The following is a 21,093-nucleotide window of genomic DNA, read 5'->3' as shown; positions in this document are numbered from 1 at the left end:
CATCATTTCTGTGTTTGCACAGAAGGCTGACATATCCCATATTTTGCTATCTGTAAGTGGGCAGATGCCATACCAGTTATCTATTGTTCTCCTTCAGACTCATTAGACTCCCATCTGTCATGAGACCTCATCAAGCTTCAAGAAAGGTTACTGCACTCCCCTGCATGGCAAACAGTCTGTTTCTATTCCTCTCAGTGTTTAACTGGGTTGGGGTTTTTATTGTGAGGGTAAAGAGGAAACCTTTGAGCATATGATGCGGGGAACCTAAATGCACTCATGCAACAGAGGCTGAAACAAAAGATTAACCTCCACCTTTATTTCAGATGGCATCTCACAAATAATATTGCGAAACAGAGTGGTTTAATTTCAAATATAAATTGCCCAAATTCATGCAAATGTCAGTGAAAGCAATTATCTAGGGAAGCACAATAAATTTTATTCTGGCCACTTGTCTTTTCAACTCATGTGCTCAGATTTCTTCAGCACAGGGAAGAACAAGAAATGCTTATATAATATTTAAAAAGATGAAAAATGAGCATTCATTCCTACTCGGAGATGTGCCCAAGGGCCCCAGGCTCACTGTTAGACCTAGCTCTGTGTGTTCGCGCTCATCCTGATTTCCTTACAGCTGTAAGGGAACTCATGAGACTTGTAAGATGTTATTATGGGGTTCTTCCATCTGTGTATTTCCACTATCATCTTTTGAGACTCTTAGTGAACACAACTGGTTACTGAGTCCTTTGTAGTATTTCCTGATGTTTTTTCTTACGTAGAAGGGAAATAAATATGTCTATACATAAATATTTCTGAATATTTGAAAAGCTGTTCTTGAAATGTGAGCTTCAGTCCCAAACTGTGGGTGAACACTGTCCTATTCATCATCTGTAGAAAGAATTCTGTTGTCTTAGACTTCCTTCTTCCTAAGATAGATTCAGTACAAGGACATTTCAGATCCCCTTAAGAAACTCAGAAATGAAAGGAAGGCAGTGGAGTAGTAGAAATATGATAGATAGGCAAGAAGTGAGTAAGGTGATAGGTAAATGTCCCTAATTTGGCCGAGTTCATAGGAGCCTTTACTCCCCGGTGCCAGAAGTCTGCTGGGAACCTCCAGATCTGTGTGTGGTTGTTACAGAGGTTTCTGACTTACTCTCAAGTAGATTCAGGAGCAGTACAGATATGTTTTGCAGAAGAGCACAGAGGTTATTGCTGTTTAAGAAGAGCAGTGAGACATACGTGAGGCAAAGGAGATAATTCCTTCAGTCAGCAGAGATGTACAACTTGATTCCACGATTCAAAGGTGAACAGTCACGTGTGTTCTCAGCTTATTCCAGACCAGAAGAACAACTGGAGGTACATGGCATCAACATTGCTTCCTCTTTAGCTTTTCTAACAGAGAAAGTCTAGAGACCGCAATAGTGAAGGGAGCAGAAGTAGATTAACTGTAGGATTTAACAAGAATTTGAATTCCATACAGGAAACCATTTATTATTTGGAAGCATTCAAGGGCAGGCTGGACGGGGCTGTGAGCAACCTGGTCTAGTGGGAGGTGTCCCTGCCTATGGCAAGGGAGTTGGAATTAAGTGATCTTAAAGGTCCCTTCCAATCCAAACCATTCTGTGATTCTATGAAATAAAACAGAAAATGACATCAATAAACTGTTTCTGCAGTTCCCGATTTCCCCTAAAACACTGTTACTGGAGAACAGACTTAGCTTCTTTCTCTCCTCCTGGAATCTTATCTTCTGTGCCCCATTGAGCTTCTCTAATCCCAGAGGAGATCAAAATCCATCTCAGTTCCCATTGCAGCTGACTACCGTTAATATAAACAAATTCCAGCAGAATAGTGAAACCCCTGATGTGACCACATACCATACAGTTCAACAGCAGATGTTTTTCAAGACAGCACAAATTGACGTAGCATGCACAGTGCAAGGGAATAATCGTTATAGGCCACAGAGAAGTGCAACGTTTGCATAAATTTCAGATTTAGGTATCTGTGATCTGTCAAAGGTCTGCTGTAAAGACATAAGGTTTTGTTTGACTTTGTGGTGTTTCCCAAACCAGAGCTTAGGGGAAAACTATTATGCATTACATACAGTATTCTGGAATTGCAGTTTTCAGAGGGTACTCTTTTCCTAAAACATAAAAAGATTTCTTTTCATCCAGTTGCCCTTCTGCTTCCTCTGTCTTCACATTTGGAATCATTTGCAATTACATGTCACAACTAAAAAAAAAATTATTGAAGCAAAATCATTGCTAAAATTCAGGTGATGGCACCTCTTCAAACCACCCTGTGTGTGTTCTAATACATCTGCATTCTGCTACATTTTACTCTATCTTTGTAGTCCAAAACATGCATTTGAGGGTCCAAGACGTTTTAAAAAGCATCAGCTATAATTTAACTTGTAATCAGTAAAATGAGAGCTTATAAAGAAGATGCAGCTGTAAAGTACCTCAGAGCAGCCCCTGGGAACACAGAGTATTACAGTGCAGTTTTTCCCTCAATTTCACAAACTGCCGTAAGTTTAGTTTCTAATAGCAGCTTTAAGTAATCTAAAATGAGGGCATTTGGCTCCAGGCATTGTTATGTAATGATATTTTAATAAGAGTTAATGCTGTTTAGAATACAGAGCAGTGTAATTATGTGGTTTTGGACAGCAGGCTCTATGCACAAGAATTTTCTCTCTTACCTGTTTCACACTTCCTCACCTCATGTTCTTGGCTTGACCCTGTTTAATCCTGTGGAGGTAAGGAAATATCTGAACAACCATGGCAATAATGAAATTAATTTCAAGTGGTTTAGGACCAAGCTATGATCTTCAATCTCTTCCCTACATTCTATTTCACCTGTGTTTTGTGTTGGTTTCTTTCCCTTTTTCTGACCCCTACTATCTGTTTTCACACCTTCCCATCCATACTGATTGTGCATATACAGGTCCATTTATCCCATTATACAATTCAATTGAAAGCCTTTCTGGCACTGCTGGGCTTCCCTGGTGTGACAATCTTAACTTCACTCTGACAAATGCATAGCTGTATGTGGGGCAGTTCCTCTGCCTTCACTTCATAAAATCAGTATCACTTAGTTATCCTTCTCCTGGCCTCTCAAACAAAAGTTACTTTATAGGCAGAGCAGATCATCTAGAAATGACAGTAATACAGAAGAAAATAAATTGAAAAGACAAAAACTGGTGTAAAAATATAACTGAGAATTAGGAGGATGTTAGGTGAAGTGTCTGCAATGGAAAGGAAGTGGATCAAAGTTTGTCTTGCAAGACTCAAGCCTCATCTTCCAAACAATGAAAATATATATATATATGCTTTTTTGTTTTGTTTTGTTTTTATATATGGTCTGATCCTTAAATGCTTTTCATTATCTTTCTCTTAGGGCTTACTTGTGGCGACTATATTCTGCTTTTTCAATGGTGAGGTAAGTCTACAACACAACAAGAGAAAAAAAACTTCAAAAATAGTCACTTAGATGTTGACTGGTACAAAAATGAAGCATCTTGAATTACAAACTTCAAAGGCAGAGAATGTCATTTTTCAAGATCTATATACAGGCAGCGTTGTGCATTTCTGAAATCTCTATGTGTATAACTCATTGAGTCAGGAAAGTTAACATTGCAAAGCCAACAGCACCAAGTGTAGCACAGACGTGGGTGTCCCCCCCCTTTTACCCACAATATCACACAAGGCAGAGGTCAAAGTAAAGGATTAAAACACTCAAGCAGTTGACAGAGCTACCACATCTGGTAGTAGTGTCAGAGCAGAGGAACCTGCAGGGTTACAACTACTTTCCTTTCTTTGAGGATTAGTGCTGGCCTTTATAAGGTCAATGATTATCAAGCTGTAATTAAGGCTTGAGTTAAGGATGTCCCCCATTCTCTTATAACTGGATCATTTTTTTATATTTAAAAGTGTATCTAAGTCTACTTCACTAAGTTGTTTTTATAAAAATAGCTGTGACATGTCAAAAGCCATTTAAATTCCTACAGTAAGCCATTTCCCAAAGATGGTAAACTGTTTTGGTACACTGGGAGCATTTAACTGTAGTGAAATAAACCACAGCGCTATCTCAGAAAAGCTAGAAACCTTTTTGAAAAGTTAGCTTTGAATCTGGAGCAGATGGATTAGATACAGAACAAGATTTGCAATGCTAACACTGTATGTCACCCTACAGACATATTCTTGCTTTTGTTTATTCCTGTACGTTATTCTCAAGTAGTAATGATGTGACCATACTAATGTTCTGATAGTGACTTGAAGCAAGTTATCCAGCTGTTAAGGTGCTGCTGGCTGGTTTCCTAGCTTTCAAGATGGCAGAGAATATTAAATTCTACGATCTCTTATTGACATCACTGTACTCTTGCTTCTGGCTGACTCACCCTGTTAAGGTCCAGAGAAACACAATAGTAAAAGAGAAGAGCCCTCCCATAGCTTATGGAAGACATACAAGGGAAATGGCAGAACAGAAGTAGTTAGGGACACTAGAACCTAAAATGAAATAATAGTCATAAAGATCATATTACAGAAGGTCACACATTCATTTCAGAGTTCGGTCCATTTAAGCAAAGTTGGGAGCTGTGCTGTGCTCGTATCAGGTCCACCCTCAGGACCTGCAGGCTACCACCATATTTCTCCTCTACTGTTATCACCTTCTGGCACAGTTCAGTCCCCATGCTCTGCACATGCAGCAAGACTTCTGGTTCCTTCTGGTAGGGAGAACCTGGCATGACGAATGAACAGGCAATTCTTGAAACAACATATCCCTATAGGACTGACTGCACAGCTATGTGTAGGCAGCGTGCCACTATGTCCTTGTTTGCCTCCAGACAATGTATTACACCCAAATCCTTGCCTTCAGGATTGCATTCTTCATCCTTCCTTCCCCCCAGGGTCACCTTCAAGTTTTTCTGATTAGATTTTGCAAAACATATTTGCTTTATATTTTATAGCTTTAGGGCAAAAGGCCAATTACTGTGTAATTCTCCAAATCTAATGAGAACATTTGTGCCTAGATTAAAGGTTGTAGCAGTGCTAAAATGAAGAAAAGCAACAAGAAAATGCACTGAAAGCATACAAACCCTCAGTCACATCCAAAAGCCTTTTCAGCACATCTGTTTTGTTTTGTTTTGTTTTTATATATAGTCTGATCCTTAAATGCCACTGCTGAAATGTACCACCCACCGCCTCACTGTGCTCACATCCACTGTTTGGTCTCCACAGACATTCAACAAGCATAAATGTCAGTGGGTGCCATTTCTTCTGCATGGATGAATGCAGTTCACACCTTTGCTTCATGCACACATCCATGTCAGACACCATTTTGTAAGAGTGCTCCTCTGCTGCCATCTGTCACACAGCAGCAAAATGTAATGGAATATGCAGAACGTGTGGAGTAGCAGTAGCAGAATCATAGAACCATAGAACAATGAAGGTTGGAAACGACCACTAAGATCATTTAGTCTGGCCATCAGCCCATCACCACTGTGCCCACTAATGTCCCTCAGTGCCACATCCACATGTTCCTTGAAAACCCCCACCAGCTCCCTGGGAAGCCCATTCTGATACCTCACCAATCTTTCTGAAAAGATTTCATAATATCCAACCTAAAACTCCCCTGTTGCTACTTAAGTCTAAACCTACTCTAAACCTAACCTACTGCCCTAAGCAGGCTAGCACCAAAATGGCACTATGCATTTACAAAGGGAGAAGAGCTCTGAGTTCGGCTACCTAAGAGAACTAAGCTAAGCTAATCCCCTCCAGTCTCACTGTGTGCAGTATGACATGGTCTAAAGCCACAATCTGGTTTTCAGTCATGGCAGGAGATGGTTTCCATGCCACTGTACACATTTGCTGCCATAGAGTAGAATTCAGAGTGGTTTGTCATGAGAAAATTCAGCGCAGGGTAGGCAGATTAATTTTAGTAAGAAAACTGGATACTCAGGAATTTATTTTTTTTCTACTGGAATATTTAACTTCAAGGCTAAAATGCATGAGGTTTAGCCAGGACAAACAGTGCTAAATTCAGTACCACCTGACAGTATTTTATGTTGAATTTGTTGCCTGCTACCTCACAGCCTCACTTTATTGCCGTAAGCCTATCTATAGAAGGAAATGGAAAAATACTAAAATGTCATCAGTGCCCACATTCATGTGGAAGAACACATAAACAATGGACTTTTCCAGGACTTTTTAAATGATGTATCTTCTCATGTATTTTCATGTAAAATTTCAGTGTCCAGCCACAGTGTAGTTTCTCTGTCCAGTAACAACAGTGTTGTGCAGATGATACAAGGACTCTTCAATAGTCTGCTCTCACCAGACCACATTTCCAGGCCTGAGTTACCTCTGGACTGCAGCTGGCCAACATAATGGAAAGTCTCTTTGGAAAAAAAAAAAAAACACCACCAAATAACAGCCACATATCTCGTATGCCAAAGAGGCATGAATGGATAATGGAGAACAGGAAAACCTTTAAAGTCTTCAAAAGCAGAGAAAGCCAATACAGGCTCCTCATTTCTCTGGGCTTCTCTTTCTGCAGTCACAGAGGAAAACATGGCAGGAGCCTCCGTGGTTGTTAGCACAGTATGGTTGGGCATGTGATTTGCAGGAAGGCTGCTTGCACACTGAAATCTGTGTCCAGACAGTTTTAGTTGGCACTGAGCAATGATCATCTGAGATCCTTGGAATCAGAGCTGAAATCTAGGTTTACTCATTGCTTTACCCAAGTGCAGCAGCTCATACAGCACACTGGCGAAGTGTGGCCAGAGTCTTGTAGGTGCCAGCGCTTGGAATAAAAGCAGCTGCTCTGACCTGGTGCTCTCACTGCTCCATGGGGCCTGTAAGTCCTGACCAGTGGCACTCCTGCTGCTGCGCTGGAAGGGCTGTACCTGCTTCCTCCCAGTCCATACATACCTCAGCATCATTGTCTTCTGAGAACAAAACTGTAAGTGTCTCCTGGCAGACTTTACAGTGTTTTTGTTCTTCCAGCTTCATGTAACCATGGTTAACAGTTGTGCTTCATGTAGCTTCTAGGGTAATCAGACTACAGCGTTCATCTGGAGCACTGTAATGTTAAAAAAGCAGTATTAAAGAGACTAAAATCTGTACAGAGATCACCTCCTGCACTTCCTTATTATGTACTACAGCTGCAGTACTCTTCCATGCAATTAGGTTTTTTTCACTAATAAACTTTGGTGATTGTGTGATACCACAAATCCCTGCATGCAGCCTTTTCACTTCAGATCTTGATATATAAGCATAAGAGCTCTGGTAATTACAGTCCCATTGTGTCTATATGTCTATTCTGTGCTTGATAGCTAATTAATCCACATTGACCATTAGTTTTCTTTTCTTTGTGTGTTAGAAGGCAAATAGAAATTTATTTCTCTAGAGGATAAGAAATCTAACTACTTTGCCTTGAGCTATGTGATAGCAAAAAAGAGGTAGTATTGGAAACTGAGCATGGAGATAGCTTTCAGTTATTTTTAATGGAGCAGTCCAGCAAACGTTTGTTTACTCAAGCAAGGAGTCATACACGGGTCATTGCAACTACTTGCATGAGTAAGGATTTATAGCATCAGTCTTCATCCCATGGCTCTCTCCTTGGCTTAAAAATAAAAATCCAAAGCAACTGAAATATCCATTTCTGGCACTCTGCATAGTCCTGCTGCACAGTCAGTGAGCATCAGGTTCACAGCCATTCCTTATGAAGCCTTGTCCTTATGTGACAGGGAACAGCTTTCTATTTCAGGGGAGTAGATAGAATTTTTCTATATACATATCAGTAGAGTGATTAGGATTGTGGAGTCATGGGAAATACTAAAGATATTGAGACCCAGTTACATCAGTGGAAGGTACAGCTTTGCACAGAACCTGGAGAGTGGCCCCAGGGCATCTCTCTGAGCAAGAATCACAATCAGCCCTGCTGCTGCATGAGCATGGGAGCCCTGGGTCCTGCATGCCCCTCCCGCTGTCGGAGGGCTGACTCTCAGCACACTGTGGCAGCACTCAGCTCCTGCTCTCACACTGGGGGAATGGGACAGATGAACTAAATGTATAGAGCCCAGCTTTGCCCGCTGCCTGCTTGCATCTCAGCACTGCCTGTGGGAAGGAACTGGAGGGTGCCAGCACTCCCAAACGTGCAGCTGGAGATGGGCATCTTATCCCCTGGCAGGCCTCAGCAGCTTCAGTCATGTCCTGGCACAGGATAGAACATGACTCTTAATGTAAATGTAATGTTTTGCTCCTAGAGGACCAATGTCCAAAAGCTAAAAATCTCTGTAGCCAGTGCTAATTTATTTCCAGTGCAGAACCTCCTCTTGAACTAGTAGAAAAATATCTGTCTATCTGCATTAATTGAATAGCTCTCTCTGAAAGATGAGTGCTGGCAAGCTCCTGAAGAATACTTTGCCATTCATGGCTAGTTTTATTCCAGGTTAAGTTTCTTCAGGATCATAGCGCATTTGCCATTCCAGAGGTAAGAATCCCAATGCAGCATCTGGATCCCTGCCTCCTCTTCCCTCTTCTCCCACTGCACTGCACTGCTTTGTTCCCATGCAGCAGTCTGTTCCACATTGACCTCCTATGGAAACAGCTAACCCCTCCCTCTCTTCACAAGCAATGACCACTGAAGAAGCAATTGCTGCCATAGGGTAGACAGGAAGGGATCTTAGGCTAGGGCCCAAGCTTTTGGAGCTGGGAGGAGAAAGCAGAAGACAGGCAGACTGAACCTGGTGGAATTTGACCAGGAGCCATTCCCTTATTTTTGTCTTTTTTTCCTATTTTCTGCAGCAAGTTCTAAAAGTGCTAAAATTTTAGTAGTTCTGATTATGCGTTACCCTAACTTAACCTACCTTAACAGGTACAAGGGGCTTTGAAGAGGCAGTGGACACAGTACAAAACCCAGTGGGGCCAAAGGCGTCGAGAGCACTGCTCCACCCGATCTACCTCCTACACTGCAACATCCATCACAGAGGTCCCTGTCTACCTGTACCATCATGACTCCAACAACGAGCAGCTCAATGGGAGATATGTAGATGACTCTGAACTTGTTGCATTGAAGTCTGGGGAGACATCAGCCTAACTGAGTAGCAGCCATTGCAAACACACCATTTCATGTCCTGCTTGTGAACAAAGAGAGGAAAAGAGCGGGGAATCCAAGCAGAAGAGAGCAAGACTGGGTGACTGGACACATGGCATTCAAACCACATCAGCCTCTGACAGCAATGGCGCGGGTAATCTGGCACAGAGGTAGGAAATGCAGTTTATACTTCTGAGCATGGATGTGCCCGCTCATCCTTCCTACACCTCCCATATCAAGTGATGATCCAGCAGCAGCGGCAGTGCCAGGAGTGCACAGAAAATAGGAAAGAAGGAACCGGTACCTAGCAACTGGAAAGATTCTGCACTTTTTGCTGTCAGTACTTTTCTTTAACAGCAGATTTTGAACTATCGAATTTCACATGATGTAAATTGTTTGCGGTCCTTTACTTTTCCCCATTTAAGGAACTTGATGACTTCTGAAGAGATTTTGCACACTGTGAGACAAATCAAGCAGACGAACAGAAAAACTCATTCCAGAGTACTCATGTCTTGATGATCTCCAACAAATACCCCAACGTATCACTATCCCATTAGCAGATGCATAAAACAAATGATGGTAAAACCGTAGTTGTATATTGAGATCTCAGACATCCTCAGAGAAACCAGACAGCTCTCTCACAAGTCCTGAAGGCATCTGAAAAGCATTTCTTTTCAGCAATACAGATAGTTCAAGGGCATTTATAGGAAAAATTGTCACCCAATTACTCAACCCAGAAACTCATCATTAGGGCGTGATTCTTTCATTCTGAATAAACTGTGAAATTTGTTTCAAAATTATTATTTTCTTTAATAGCCACACTGAGATGAATGCTAAACTAGTGGTTGCCTCTAATAACATTATGATCATAGCAGTGAAGGATCCCAGGTAAGAAATAAGGAGCTAATGTCATAGCACAGAGAACATCTGTTCTTACAATCTGTTTGCTGTTCTGAGTCCCTTACCACGGAAGGTGGCAGTTTCATGTGTGAGTCTGTCACCAGGAAAACAAGATGAATGTGTAGTTTTGGGAGTAATGAGCACCTTTTATCACACATTCAAAGCATTGTTAGAGTCCCTGTATGATCACTGAGGCAGAAATCGTGTGAGGGAGTGCAGATTTGCAGTTAGAAGTTATTGTACTGTCTCTACAGAAGTTTTGCAAATCACAAAAGGAAAAGAACAGGTGAATTTCCCACTGAAAGCTAAACAAAAAGAATCTGCAAGCAGCAAGGATGGTGCCAAGGAAGCTTAGCAAGGCTGTGACTCCTCCAGCATTTTATCCATGCAGTGTTTAATGAGTATAATACCATTCCTTCTTGCATCTTTGGCAAACTTTTCTTCAGATCTCCTACTCCTCTGCCTTCTGTTTAGATGTGCATGAGATGTTTATTTCAAAGGATAACAGCTTCAAGATACTCTTCACAATCTTTAGCTTTGAAAGATGTTGGAGAGTTATTGGTACTCCTTTGTTTTCCTTCCTGATCATTTGCATCTGATGTTTCCAGCCCAGACCTCTCTGGAAGATGTATGTTGCCTTGCAAGAGGCACATGTGCATCTCAGGTGTCTGAATGCCAGCCCTGAGGTAGGTGTTGCAAAAATGCCACCCTATATGGCCAGCAAACAGGACAAGGCAGCACACCATCTCCTAAATTGCAGTTGTATTCACATAGGATTTCTTTCATCAATGTAGTATTTCTTTTTTTCCTTCCCATTCTTGCTGTGATTCAATCCATAGTGCTCTTTCTGCTCAGCATTGCCTAGGGTACTTAAAATATTATGGATTAGAATGGTCTCAGTTCTGTATCTTGTCAGATATAGTAAAGGGAGAAAAGCTGCAATGAAGTGGCTGAGCTCAATGTCAATTCATTTGTAGTTTTAGAGGTCTCAGACTTTCCCTCACTGGCCCAGCTAGACCCTTCTGTATTCACCTGCAAATTTTCAGTGTAGACCTGCTGAACGTATCCACCTACATGAGCTGCACAGAGCCTACAAGGAATGAGTTTGAGGGGTATTTCCAAGCTATTGCTACGAACTGGAACTGCATCCCGACACACAAAGGAGGAAAACTGGAGCTTCCTCTTCAATGCTGCAGCCGCAGAACAAGAGCTTGGGAACAAGCAGTATGTGCAGTTCATCACATGGTTGATCTAAAGGAACAGCTGCAAGAAAATACAGTCCTGTATATTCATTCAAGCCACACTTATTCTTCAGACTTAAGGAACACAAAGGCAATTATTTTTTCAAGCAGTATTCCACGTATTGCTGTTTCTGCTTATACCAGTGAACAGTGAGAAGCAGAGAATGTAGTCACAAATGACTCTACTCCTGAATGGTTTGAGGCACAGTGTCTTTCCCAGGAGAGTTCTAGAAGGCAGTGTTAGTGTCTGAAGGCATAGATGAGCTGATCATGTAAGAAATGTACATAACACAGAGAGTTTAATAATGATTGTGTACACAAAAGTACAAGCTGTTTTACAGTCTGTTGTTCATGTGGATGTACAAAATTGAAATGCTTTCTCATTATACTGGTTGGGTTTTTGGTGATTTGTTGTTTTTTGTTCATTTACCAGACATTTTTTTCTTGCTCTGTTCAGTAGAATGCTCTGAAATGCCAATGTTAGGATCTGGGTTTTGAGATCTGCTTTTTACTCTCAAGGGGTGGACACACTGCATGGTTATGTCAGTCTTTCTGGCAGTGCTGGTTACAGTGGCACAACACTGAAGATTTGGTATCCCACTCTCAATGAGTTTCTGGTTGGAATCACCCTGGCGTTTGCACTAAGGGGTGTGTGTTAAAGGCACTTGGATCATAATTTCAAATCCAAACTTTTTTTCCCAGTGAAAATGCTATCTTTCTTCATCTCAGAAATAGCTTGAGGCATCGTCATTGCACATGTAAGGTGAATTTCATCTCTTGCTTTACAAAAAGAATCATACACTAATGACAATAATATTGGGAGTGCTGTTGTAACCTGAATAATCACAGCATCTTCACAGTAAGGAGCCCTGTCATTAATACCTTAACCAGAACGGCAGAAATGAATAATTTATGTAGTAATGTATCAGAAATTTGGAAGGGAGCAGTGCTTGGATCAGTGGATTTGAGGTATATTTTCAGAGGAAAGAAACTTTATGCTGGGCAACACTGCTGTGTCTGTTTTCTCTCTGACACCGTACCCAAGACATGAAAAGTCAGTTCAACGAACATTTGCACTGGAAGAAAGGTTTGTGCAATTGCTCAGCTTGAACAACTGAATCTATCAGAAAGATGCTGCTTGTTCTTTAATAGGTACAGAAACAGCACAAAGGAAAAGTTTTGTGATGCCAGAAGTGAGCCTTGGTGCTTTCTTTTTATAAATCCAAGAGCATTTCCACTGCAAAGTGCTGACGTATTTATAACTGAGCAACATCACTTTGTTTTGGGTTGAAACTACCCACACCAAGCAGGTGAATTTCATCCTCTTTTCCCAAATTCTCTCCATCCTTTGCTGGCCTTAACATACCTAATTGGAACCATTTTTCAAAGATGCAAATCCTAATCACTAACAGCATGGAGGCCTCTGCATTTCCAGTGCTTTGAATTTTAAAAGTCAGATGTGTCCTCTTGGAGCTACGTATGCATAGTTAATTACTGCACAAAAATAGAAGCGTTTGTAACCTCAAAATCATTTGCATTGAAGCAGTGTGGTCCCAGGCCAGTGAGTCTGTGCAGTATGAGCATCACTGCTCATGACCACGTTGTTTGGACCAGTCTTAGCTACGTGAAGGAAGTGGGAGATTTTACAGCTAATAGAAACAGGAAGCAGAATTATGTGTTCCTAGGGCAGCTGGGCCTTTGCTCTGGCTTTTGCACCTGTGGTAATTATAGTGCCTCTAAGTGCTTTATTCTAAAGTATCATTTTCATGAGCTGCAAGTCCTTCTGTGCAGTGCAGTATTTTGCAGGCACTTTAAGACAATTCACAGACTTGTACTGAAGCACCCTCAGTGCATCATCAAGAGAAAAAGAGAACTCTCTCTCAGAGTTTCCAATATAGATCTATGTTGCTATGTTGCTATGTTGCTCTCAGCTCAATTCCTCTCAGGATGACTGCTCTATCCAGTAAAATTGAATGGCATGAATGTTACCGTTGCTCAGCATGACACAGTGCTTCAGAAAAGAGAGCAATGCAGTATGATGACTAACTGCAGTGCTGTATTAGACTATCTGAAACAGAGATAGGTACAGATAGTGCGGAGATGATGTAGGCAGAGGGACTGTGCAGGTGGCCTGGCAGCCTCCTGTCCAGACTGATTTTCTTTGATTTCCTAACTGCAGAGGTGGGCACCAAGCTCTTTACTGGGGCTGAAAGGTGGCTTATTATATGCCAAGACTGTCTTCATAATTTCTAGATCTCACAAACCTGTCTTTAAAAGGGAAAAAAAGAAATGGAAAATCTAAAGAAATGTCTACTCTACTTTTAAGAATCTGTCTCCTTTCCTCTCATTGTAAGTAAATTTGGCTTTGAGCTGTGATGGATGGAGAGTGCTTTGTGTGACGCTGACATGCAGCCCCCGCAGTGTTGGAGCTTCAGTGCTGGAGATCTTAGTTTGCACAAATGCATTCAATGAGATACAGCTCTTTCCATCATTTGCATTTCTCTTCACCACCACAAAGTGTTAAACGTCCAATCCGTGCATCCCAAGGGTGAGCATTTCTCTGTGAAGTTTCACCTCAAGTTGACCTGCTGTTGATTCAGAATGTCAGTCTTTAAGGGGTGTGTTTTAATCCAGACTTGCTCCTATGATTCAGATGCTTGTCCCATGTTGTTTGTTTTTTGTTTTTTTTTTTGTTTAAAACAAAACAGAAATTATGGAAATGTGGAGTGCAGATTTAAAACTAGATTAGGGATAAAATTCTGAGTGCACCAATCAAGTATCTTTAAGAGGATAATAAAATCACCTTTCTCTTTTTAACTAAATGTAATCACGTCACCAAAGAAAGCAACAAAACAGGAAGCAACTTATGTACTAATTACATATACAAATATGTGATGTATCTGCATATATAGACTTATATAAATACTTCTTATATACAACCTCATTGTCCCCTCAAAGCAGAAGAGATGGAGGGAGAGCTGTGGGGCAGAGATGAAGCACAGCCTCCCTGAATCAGCTTGATGTTTTCTGGCAACCCTGGGGACACCGAGCACTACCACTTGTGCTCTAAGCCTCTGCCTGCAGGAGCACCACGCTGCTGGATGACCAGGAGGGCTGAGCCTGGAGATGCTGCCCATGCTGTGTATCTCAGCTTACTAAAACAATGCTAAACTACTGATGGGCTGCTGAAGAAAAGAGCAGGAATAATCTTTCCAGCTTTATGACTGCTCTCCCACAGATAACCTCGCTAGTGGCACCAGCATAAAACTCGTTGTTGTGGAGAAGACTGACCTGAGATCAGTATTGCTGGCATGGAAAATTTCCCATTTCACTGTGTGTTGTGTAATTCAACAGAAGTTTTCACTGACTTCAGCAGAATAGCTGAGGATAAGCTTTCTCCCTTTTCGATTTTAGAGTTCATCTAAATACCTAGCAAACATTGACAACACAGTAAAGAACAGTCTCGCCTTCATATTTAACACAAGAGATCCCAATCCATCAGTATTATGCTGCATATACACTGACTGAGGTAAAAAGACACTGTATTTCTGTATTTTTGTAGTGAAATATCTCATCTCTATTTGCACCATGTTTATATGCTAAATGTATTTGACAGACTGCACAAGTTACATGACTATTAATGTTTGCTTTTCAGCATTATAGTTATGGACACAAACAATTGTTTTGCATCAAAATAACAAACAGCAGCTTCTGGAGGATCCAAATAAAAAGAACAAAAAAGAGGCCCTCCCAAGTCTGTGTTGGCCATGTAGGAAACATTGTGAGGTGAAGCCCCTTGTAGCCCACTGTCCTCCTTCACCTCATGGAGATATCTTTGGTTCTTAGCACAAAGGGCAGCATACCTCAGTGCAGATGGAGGCCCCAGGGTCCTCAGAGAATGGTGACACACTGGAACAGGTTGCCCAAGGAGGTTGTGGATGCCCCATCCCTGGAGGCATTCGAGGCCAGGCTGGATGTGGCTCTGGGCAGCCTGGTCTAGTGGTTGGCAACCCTGCCCATAGCTGGGGGTTGGAACTGGTTGATCACTATGGTCCTTTTCTACCCAGGCCATTCTATGATTCTATGACGCAACAGATGTGGGAGTTGACGTGTGGCTCTTTCCACATGCATGGAGATGAGCTTCCTCCCATGTGTGCGTTTTTAATGAGGGAGCCTGAGTAAGTGAGGGAGCCCAAATTCTGCCACTTTTAGGCTGTTTGGGCTGGCTAAGCAAGCTGAAGCAAATAAATGAGCAGGAAATAGATGAAGAAAAGATTTTGCTCATTGGATTCTATTGTACTACAAGTATTTGTATTTTACGATCTCTTTTACTGCCTTTGGATGTATGGCAAGTACTAATCTCCCAAGGACTCAGCTGCTGTGCAGTCACTGAGAGGTGCTGCCCTTGGCAGAGCCCGAAATTTTCAACTGGCTTCAACCCCAAACAATCATGGGAACCACAGTGTGAGTATGTCCATACAAAGCAACCCATGCTCTAGGTGCAACCCATACTGTGGCCTTCACTTTTCCAAAGGAAGGATTGCAAGGATTTTTCATTTTCTTCCCCTGTTGTACAATTTCCCTGATGAAACTTCCCAAGACGCCTTGGGAAGTCAAAGTTAGGAAGGATGTGAAGGATGGCAGGTCCCTCCAGGCTGCCATCACACAGCCACAGGAAACTGTCGTGACTTGTCGGGTCTGGGAAAGTGCCAGAAAAAAATAGCTGCATTTCCCTTTGCAAATTACAGCAGTTATTTGGTATCAGTTCCTCTTCATACAAGGATATTGTGAACCAAGGTTGCTGTTCTTCATCCATGGAGCCCATTTACATCACAGTACTACAAAAATCCTTGATTGAAGTGGAGTGCATTGCTTGCTAACAATGCACTTCATCAGAACAAATGAAGTTTTATTCTTAGCGCTAAACCAGCAATAGGCCTTCAGGAATCAAAACATATAAAACCTGGATATATCTTAAGAGATTCCCCATCTATATGAAAATTTTCTGTTTTCTTCTTTTTTTTTTTTTTTTCAGAATTGTATCTAGATTAGATACCATTGTGATGGGAAAGTTTTGTGCTTTCAGTTCTTATTGACTCGTGTTTGGAATGCATGGTTCACAAAACTGAAAAGGCTTGAACAAGTAGTATGAATTCCTGTGTTGGCAAAGCTGAGTCTAAAAGCCACAAGTTCATTCTACATGACTGATATGAATGAAAACATAGTTCTGATTGAATTATGCCTTTGTTTTTATATACACCAGGAAATTCACACCTTCTGTCGTTCATATCTTCCATAAGCTATTTGTGATTGTAACCCAATTGTTCTGCTGCATTGTGTGCTGTACATAAGCTGACCCTGACTGTAAATAATCTTCCATATGTAGGAAACCTTCTTATGAAGAAATACAGCCTGAAGATGGAAATCAACAGCAACAGCTGCTTGAGTTCTGTGGAAACCCAGATTTCACCCTCTCCAGCCCCTGTTTTATCATGGATAATGGATATGGTTGGATTGGAGAGCTGGTGCCTGGTGGGGCTGTGCTGAGCTGAGTGTCACCTCTTCTCTTTTGGTCCACTTAGTGTTGTATCCGAGTGTTTGACTTGCAGTTTCTTTGATGTAGAACTGAGCATTCAGGATATTTTGGCTTTGTGAGAGGCTTCTATTTTTTCAATAAAAGTCAGACTAATTTTAAAGCTGGCAGAATGTCTTTACCTCTTAACACCCCAGCAAGTGCAGGGTAAGCAGGTATAAATAAATACATGATCTAGTAGCACAATAGCATAAAAATCATGTAAGAATCTTTTAAAATCAAGCATAAAACCTGTCTCCATGCTCATCAGACCTGTGATTGGCTCACATCCCTGCCACAACTTACTGTGTGGCCCTGAGAAAGCCACTAAAACTACATCTGAAAGATTTAGGTTCCTACACTCAACATTTATAGTTCCCTTCTAAGCATGTTTTCATTGGTGAAAACTTCAATGTGTGAAATCATTTTATTGCAGACACACATAAAATTGCCTCTCAGTCCCACTGGAAAAATGCATTGTTCAAATATTCCTGGGTAGAAAAATTGCCATGCATGTGACAGGCAGCTCAGGCCAAAGTTCCCACAAAAACCACTCAGGAAAATCTGTCCCCATCCTTCAAACCTCATATTCCAGAGTGGCTTCCTGGTCTCTGATCAGATTTTTGTGCCAAAGTCTCTTTATTTGTAATTGTGCTCATCAGCCAAGAGCTAATGAAATTCTTCCCTCTGGCTGGTGATTGTTGCAAAATACTTAAAGCATTCTGAAGCATGCAAAGGAAAAATGTTCAGCAGTTGTTTATGAGATATAGCCCTGTCTTGGTGATCCCTCTGGAGTGCTGTGATTTAGAGACTACAAACAGATACACATTTATGGAGCACCTCCATACCAGAAAGGACTTAAGGGTAACGGTGGATGGCAGCTGGATATGAGCCAGCAGTGTGCTCTCACAGCCCAGAAAACCAACCATATCCTGGGCTGCATCAAAAGAAGGGTGGCCAGCAAGTCAGGGGGGTGCTCCTGCCCCTCTGCTCTGCGCTGTGAGACCTCACCTGGAGTACTGCATCCAGATGTCAAGTCAGTATAGGAGAGATACGGATCTCTTGGAGACCATCCAGAGGAGGACCACAAAAATGATCCAAGGGATAGAACACCTCTCCTATGATGACAAGCTGAGAGAGCTGGGGCTGTTCAGCCCAGAGTTTTTACAATGAGGGTGGTGAGGCAGTGGAACAGGTTGCACAGTGAGGTGGTGGATGCCCCATGCCTAGAGACAGTCAAGGTCAGGCTGGATGGGACTGGATGCAACCTGATGCAGCTATAGGTGTCCCTGCTCATAGCAGGGGAGTTGGACCAGATGACTTTTAAGAGTCCCTTCAAATTCAAATGATTCTATGATTAAATATGCATGACTTACACAAATTTTACACCTATGGTCCCAGTCACATCTAGTGTTCAGTGATCTAGTGATCACTTTCAAGCTATGCCTGGCAGGGGATTCAGCTCTTACACTTTATGCAGTGCTCCAGCAAACAGTTCACTGAAAGGCAGCTGTGAGGCCTGGCTGAATTACACATACCTTTTGGATGCTTCATGCAGTTGAGAGATCTGAACCCTTCTTCATTTATTAGGTACATCTATATATAAATTTAAAGATACACCAATGGGAATATCAGCTGCCTGTAAGACATATATCTGCATGCTTTGCTAGCAGCCCTTTGGTGTTAATTTTCTCAGTCTCTTCCATGAAATTGCCTATTTCTGGGCAACAGGGCAACACTGAAAATCACTGTGGGAACTAACTCACTAAAAACATCAAAATCTCCTTAGTGTCACACTAATTTAGAGAACACGTGTCTATTGTTACAAGGACAAAACAGATACCGGCAATCCATATCTATACAATGTCTGAATGACAGCAGTCCACAGAAAGGAAAAGCCTGAAAGCCCTTTCCCACAATGGTTCTTGAACATTCCAAAACACCAGTTCCTCAGCAGAATTCTTCTTGGCAAAGGTGCTTGTCAGTTTGCCAAGAAAGATCTGCTTCTGAAGCAATCAGCCAAGCTGCACGACTCAGCCAGCATAGGAAGACGCTGGAAGAGAAAAATATGTCCTGGCCCAGAACAATGTATATTATTAAGAAATGTTTCACATTAAATGAATTATCACCAGTGAGCAACATACACAAATAGTATTAGGCAACTGCATATGCATGTGATATAATGGTGGTCAAGTGCATGTTAAGAATATTTGCATCTAGCCAAGGGAGAAAACCTTACAGTGGCAGCTCCCTATTATCAAGCTGCTCAGGGGAGACTGGAGCATCGTTACCCACCAGGTTCCCTGGGCTGGCAAACAGATAAATGGTCTTTTGGAATGAAATATATCTTGCCCTTATTTAATAAAGTCTTCTGCATCTAAATAATATCTGCAAAGAAGGAGGAGAAAAACATTTTTGATTGTTTTTTTCATATTCTCTGGAAAAATCACAAGAGGAACAGCCATCAAGAAAGGGAGTTATGCATTAACTGCCTTGAAACTGGAAAGTCTTTTGGCATGTGGGAAACAGATGTCTGTCTTGGAAGGTACTTTAAGGACAGGCTGGACAAGAGTAATCTGAACTACTAGAGATAGACCTAATTGTTGTCTTTGGTAATATTATGATGAAAAATAAATACTTGATATCAATATCCTATTTTCAATAGGGGAGTGCCTCTCCAAGACTCAAACTCACCTTCTGGAGGCTTGCTTTGAGTTTCTCCCAATAATATTGCCTATCGCTATCCGTGTCTTTCATAACGTTGCTAGTAGTTCTATCTAAAATACAGAATATTTCCAAATGTGGTTACAATTTGCCAGCAACAGCCGAAGAAGATAGATAGCTCCATTTCCAAACAGAGGTGTGCTCTGCTCCACGCAGAATTTTGTTTTGATTTGTTTGTAAGCTTTGTTATTTCTTTTCTTACCGCTTTCAGATTTCTTTCTGAGGTTCTTCTATGCTGTAAGACATCAGTGAATTTCACAAATAGTTTTTGAAGAACGCTGAGCTCTTCCAAGTTATTCTGGAACCTGGAATTTCCAAACTTAATTGGAGGACTGAATGCAGCTTAGAAAATCATCCCACTGGCCCTGTTAGGTCAAATGTCCTTCTTGAACAGTGTCTTATTTTCTCAATCAATTTGATGGACCATGAATGAAGTGCTTATGACAGACCATGAGTGAAGCACTTATCAACATTTTTATGGAGTAATTATCTCCAAACCAAGACTCTGAACTACAGCCTTTTCCTCCTGACCCCAAATTACTCCTCCAAATCCAAACTCTTCCCTGTCAGGAAAGTCCTCAAAAATTTGCACTGCTTCCTGCTGGAGAGCCTTCTTCCTTTTGCCTTTCTGAGGGTGATTTAACCAGAGACATTCTGCTTGTCATTAAAAGTGCTGGTATTATTTCACTGGCAAGTCTGAGCCAACCTCCATCATCCATTTTTTGTGGGGGTTGGAATCCATCTACACCACTGGTGTGTTAGCTGTTAGTTATCCAGAACAGACAAGGGCCTGCACGCTTTTCCTGTACATTTGTGTTTTTTCAAAACCAAGTTCTGTTGGATGAAACACCTTGTAAAATATATCTGAAATCAACAGAATTTTGCTATTTTTATTGTACTTCAAAAAACATGTCTCATTGAAACTTTGAGAAATGTATCTGTCTTTCTTAATAATAAAGCCAAGTTCCAGTATGGTTAAATTAGAAGCAGCTGAAATACTAAACTCCTTTTTCCAATATGGAAACTACAGTAAGAAAAATACTTTATGACAACTGGTACTATGAAGCAACCAATATTACAGAGGAATAGTGGTAGAATATGGTGGTAGAATACATATGGTCTGGCTGCATTTTACAAGGAACTCAGAATACAAAAGTTATGCCTGAATCAGGTTTTGGACATATTTTCTTACAACCTAATTTTTCATTCCTTCATCTTTCTGAAAACTGCCATTTTTTTCCAAATTCTCTGGTGTACCTGGCTCCACCAAAATGCCTGGATTTCCCGAGACCCTGCACACTATCTATCTCACTTCTTGGTCTCTTTGCCAATGGCATGTTCTTATTAGTGTAATATTTTCTCCGTCACCAAAAGCCAGTCTCTTCCTGTTGATTTTGCTCTAGTATCAGGTTCTTGCTCCCCTTTTTGCTTTTATTTTGTGGTTTTGCTTTTATTTTGTGGTTATTTATTTGTTATTGTTACTTTTTCCTTCTTGAGAAAGGCAAAATAGTTCACTCACAGCTCAAACAATACAGATTAGAGGTGACTACAATAACCTGAACCCAGACA

General features: G+C 41.3%; 1 protein-coding gene across 3 annotated transcripts in view; it reads left to right on the top strand.

Annotated features, from left to right (window-relative positions):
• Positions 1-11,828, top strand: part of CALCR (calcitonin receptor) — a 132,036-nt gene extending 120,208 nt beyond the window's left edge. For all 3 annotated transcript variants that reach the window (XM_015853563.2, XM_032443122.1, XM_015853562.2), the window contains 2 exons: positions 3,388-3,429; positions 8,869-11,828. In XM_015853563.2, coding sequence (XP_015709049.1) covers positions 3,388-3,429; positions 8,869-9,090 — 264 coding nt within the window. In that variant the 3' untranslated portion in view covers positions 9,091-11,828. The remainder of the gene's footprint in view (positions 1-3,387; positions 3,430-8,868) is intronic.
• The last annotated feature ends 9,265 nt before the right edge of the window (positions 11,829-21,093 follow it).

The sequence above is a fragment of the Coturnix japonica genome, chromosome 2, assembly GCF_001577835.2.
Source record: "Coturnix japonica isolate 7356 chromosome 2, Coturnix japonica 2.1, whole genome shotgun sequence".
Taxonomy (NCBI): domain Eukaryota; kingdom Metazoa; phylum Chordata; class Aves; order Galliformes; family Phasianidae; genus Coturnix; species Coturnix japonica.
This window is presented reverse-complemented; position numbering and strand designations above follow the sequence as displayed.